At 37.3% G+C, this 2,438-nt stretch overlaps 1 protein-coding gene across 1 annotated transcript in view; it reads right to left on the bottom strand.

Moving 5' to 3' along the window:
- LOC107747684 (SH3 domain-binding glutamic acid-rich protein-like) overlaps positions 1 to 2,438 on the bottom strand; it is a 28,234-nt gene that overhangs the window by 22,670 nt on the left and 3,126 nt on the right. The window contains exons 3-4 of the mRNA XM_016562279.1: positions 1,565 to 1,750; positions 403 to 483 (exon numbers count right to left, since the gene is read on the bottom strand). Of these exons, the coding sequence (XP_016417765.1) occupies positions 403 to 483; positions 1,565 to 1,750 (267 nt within the window). The remainder of the gene's footprint in view (positions 1 to 402; positions 484 to 1,564; positions 1,751 to 2,438) is intronic.

Consider the following 2,438-nt stretch of genomic DNA (forward strand, 5'->3'; position numbering starts at 1 on the left):
CTGCGGCAACAGTGATAAAGTAGCCCAATTCCATGGGAAAACCGCGGACTTGGCAACACTGTGATGGATAGTAATGTCTACAACGGACACGAGCGCTGTCACGGTGTGACCACAAAGGCTTTCCTCTGTGTATACATATCCTTACAAGTACAATTTTAGCTGGATTATTTGTGTCCCCTTCAAAAATTGCTCTTGAGAAATTTTATGTTTATTGTCCCCCCCAACTGTTAGACGAAATTTACGCCCCTGCTGGGAACAAGTGAAAAAAACACACACCAGTGGCAGCATTTGACTCGGTTGTTATTTGGCCCAGATGTTAAGATACTGCAGTCTAAAATGTTGTCTAACTTTCATGTCAAACAAGAAAAGGAAACGCACAAAAAGAAAAAGAAAAAATACAACCTTAGATCCTGGTGGAGGTGTCAGACCCAAAAATTCATAGACTGTGTTGTCCTCTTTGGCTTCAAAGAATGTTTCGTAGTCCTGCAATTTAGGATAGGAAACAATCATTAGGAAGCAATTAATATAGCAACACAACAACATAATTTCTGTGGAATTCAAAAGAAGCTATCAAATAGAGTGTCCAGGCTACTTTTTCTATAAAACATCGATGTGGACTTATATGTACAATATTTAAAACCTTATGACGCCATACAATAACTTAGAGGGGAATGGGTCTAGATGTTTTGCCATTATTCACTAAATTCAATATTCTGTTGTTCTAGGTGTATTTCAAGCAAATAAGTTCCCTGTGTGTATCTTGAACACAAAGTTAAGGTTTCAGAAGACAGAAGCACACAACTTTTTTTAAACTTGATCCTTTTTACACATTTGTGGAAAAGAGTCTCTACATTCTGCTCATTTTTGTGTTCAACAGAAAGAAAGAAAAAAATTACAGGTTTTCAGCAAAATTAGGGGGGAAGGGGTGTAAATGATGACAGAAATTTTATTATAGAATTAATCCTCCCTTTTAGACCCAAATGATGCAGCTAAACAAAATTTGAATAACTAAATTACAAACGTTTTAATACAGCTATTCAGTTACGAAATAAATTTGTAGGCCAGCTTGGGAGACTAATTTATGTAAAAGGTTGTTCTGGAAATTCCTATTGGGATTTTAAGAATAGTGTTTTTTGGTTTGTAAATTAGGTAAACTAAATAGTAAATTAAGATCTTTGTAAACATAAACTGCAATCGATTACACATCAAAAAAACGAATCAACAAATACAACATAATCAATTTGAGAGTAAAACAAAATATGTAAGTCTCTTCAAGTAATGTTAACTGCAGATGATATTTTAGTCATAAAACTAAAGCCTCTATTTTAAAACCCCACAGGATTTCCCAAGGGAACCTGGTTTGAAAATTATAATTCTCTTCCCGGTTTTAGAAGCTCTTTTGAATATGTTTTCATGTTATATTACTGCTGACAGTCTTTTATGTATTTTACATCTCTTAACCTGGATAAACATCATATAAAAACCTTTACTCATTCAGTCCTGACTCACATTATGATTTTTATTTAACGTTTAGATGGGAACCTCTGTTCTAGCAGGTTCTTACCCCACAATACATCGCCTCATTGAAAATCTGTGGAGGAAGAGGAATTCCATTGGTGGGCTTCTTTTCTCCAGGGACATTTTCCCTCATCCACCTCCGGTTGTCCTCATTTGAAGCAATGTCAAGCTGTGCGTAATCGATTTTAAGTGCCTCAAGAAACCCGACAACATCTTGCTGTTTCTTTTTGATCTGTGGTATTGGTAATAACAGATTACTGACATGAATCCTCAAAATTTCTCCACATTCAAAATTTCTCATTGCAGATTAGAAGTATATGTTAGCTGTAGTAGACATCTTAGAAATAATGTTCTCTTTCATAGGTTCACTCAACGCTGCGTCGCTATGATGCAATGGGAACACCCGCTGGGTGTGCCGATTGTCTGAAGACCGTATAGAATCACACCAATTCATTGGCTGATGGCGTGGGCGCTGCCTCGACGCTCTTACGTCGCCATCCTAAAGGCTGATTTATACTTCTGCGTCAGACCTACGGCGTAGGCTATGCGTCAGTTTTCATTTATACTTCTGCGTCGTTGTCCGCGTTGACGTGCAGTACACATGTAAACCGCAAGTCTGCAGTGTTCACGGGCATGTTGCTGGTGTACCATGGCAAAAGCCAAAGAAGAAGCGGCTCGTCGGAGAAGCATTATAGCCTTGACGGCGGCAAATAAATATCAAATCATTAAATCATTAATTAAAACTACAAAAAGGAGACAACAACGGAACAGGAGATGGCATTCTTTCAATCTCCACAAGGACTTGTACCACGGCAGATCAACATTGTTTGTCACGGACAACTACTGATGTATAATGCTATGTAGTATAATAAATGATAAGACACTTGTTCTTTGCTTTGTTTTATTTTATATAAGAAGGT

The sequence above is a fragment of the Sinocyclocheilus rhinocerous genome, unplaced genomic scaffold (genome assembly GCF_001515625.1).
Source record: "Sinocyclocheilus rhinocerous isolate Xijiao unplaced genomic scaffold, SAMN03320098_v1.1 scaffold2274, whole genome shotgun sequence".
In the NCBI taxonomy this organism is placed as follows: Eukaryota; Metazoa; Chordata; class Actinopteri; order Cypriniformes; family Cyprinidae; genus Sinocyclocheilus; species Sinocyclocheilus rhinocerous.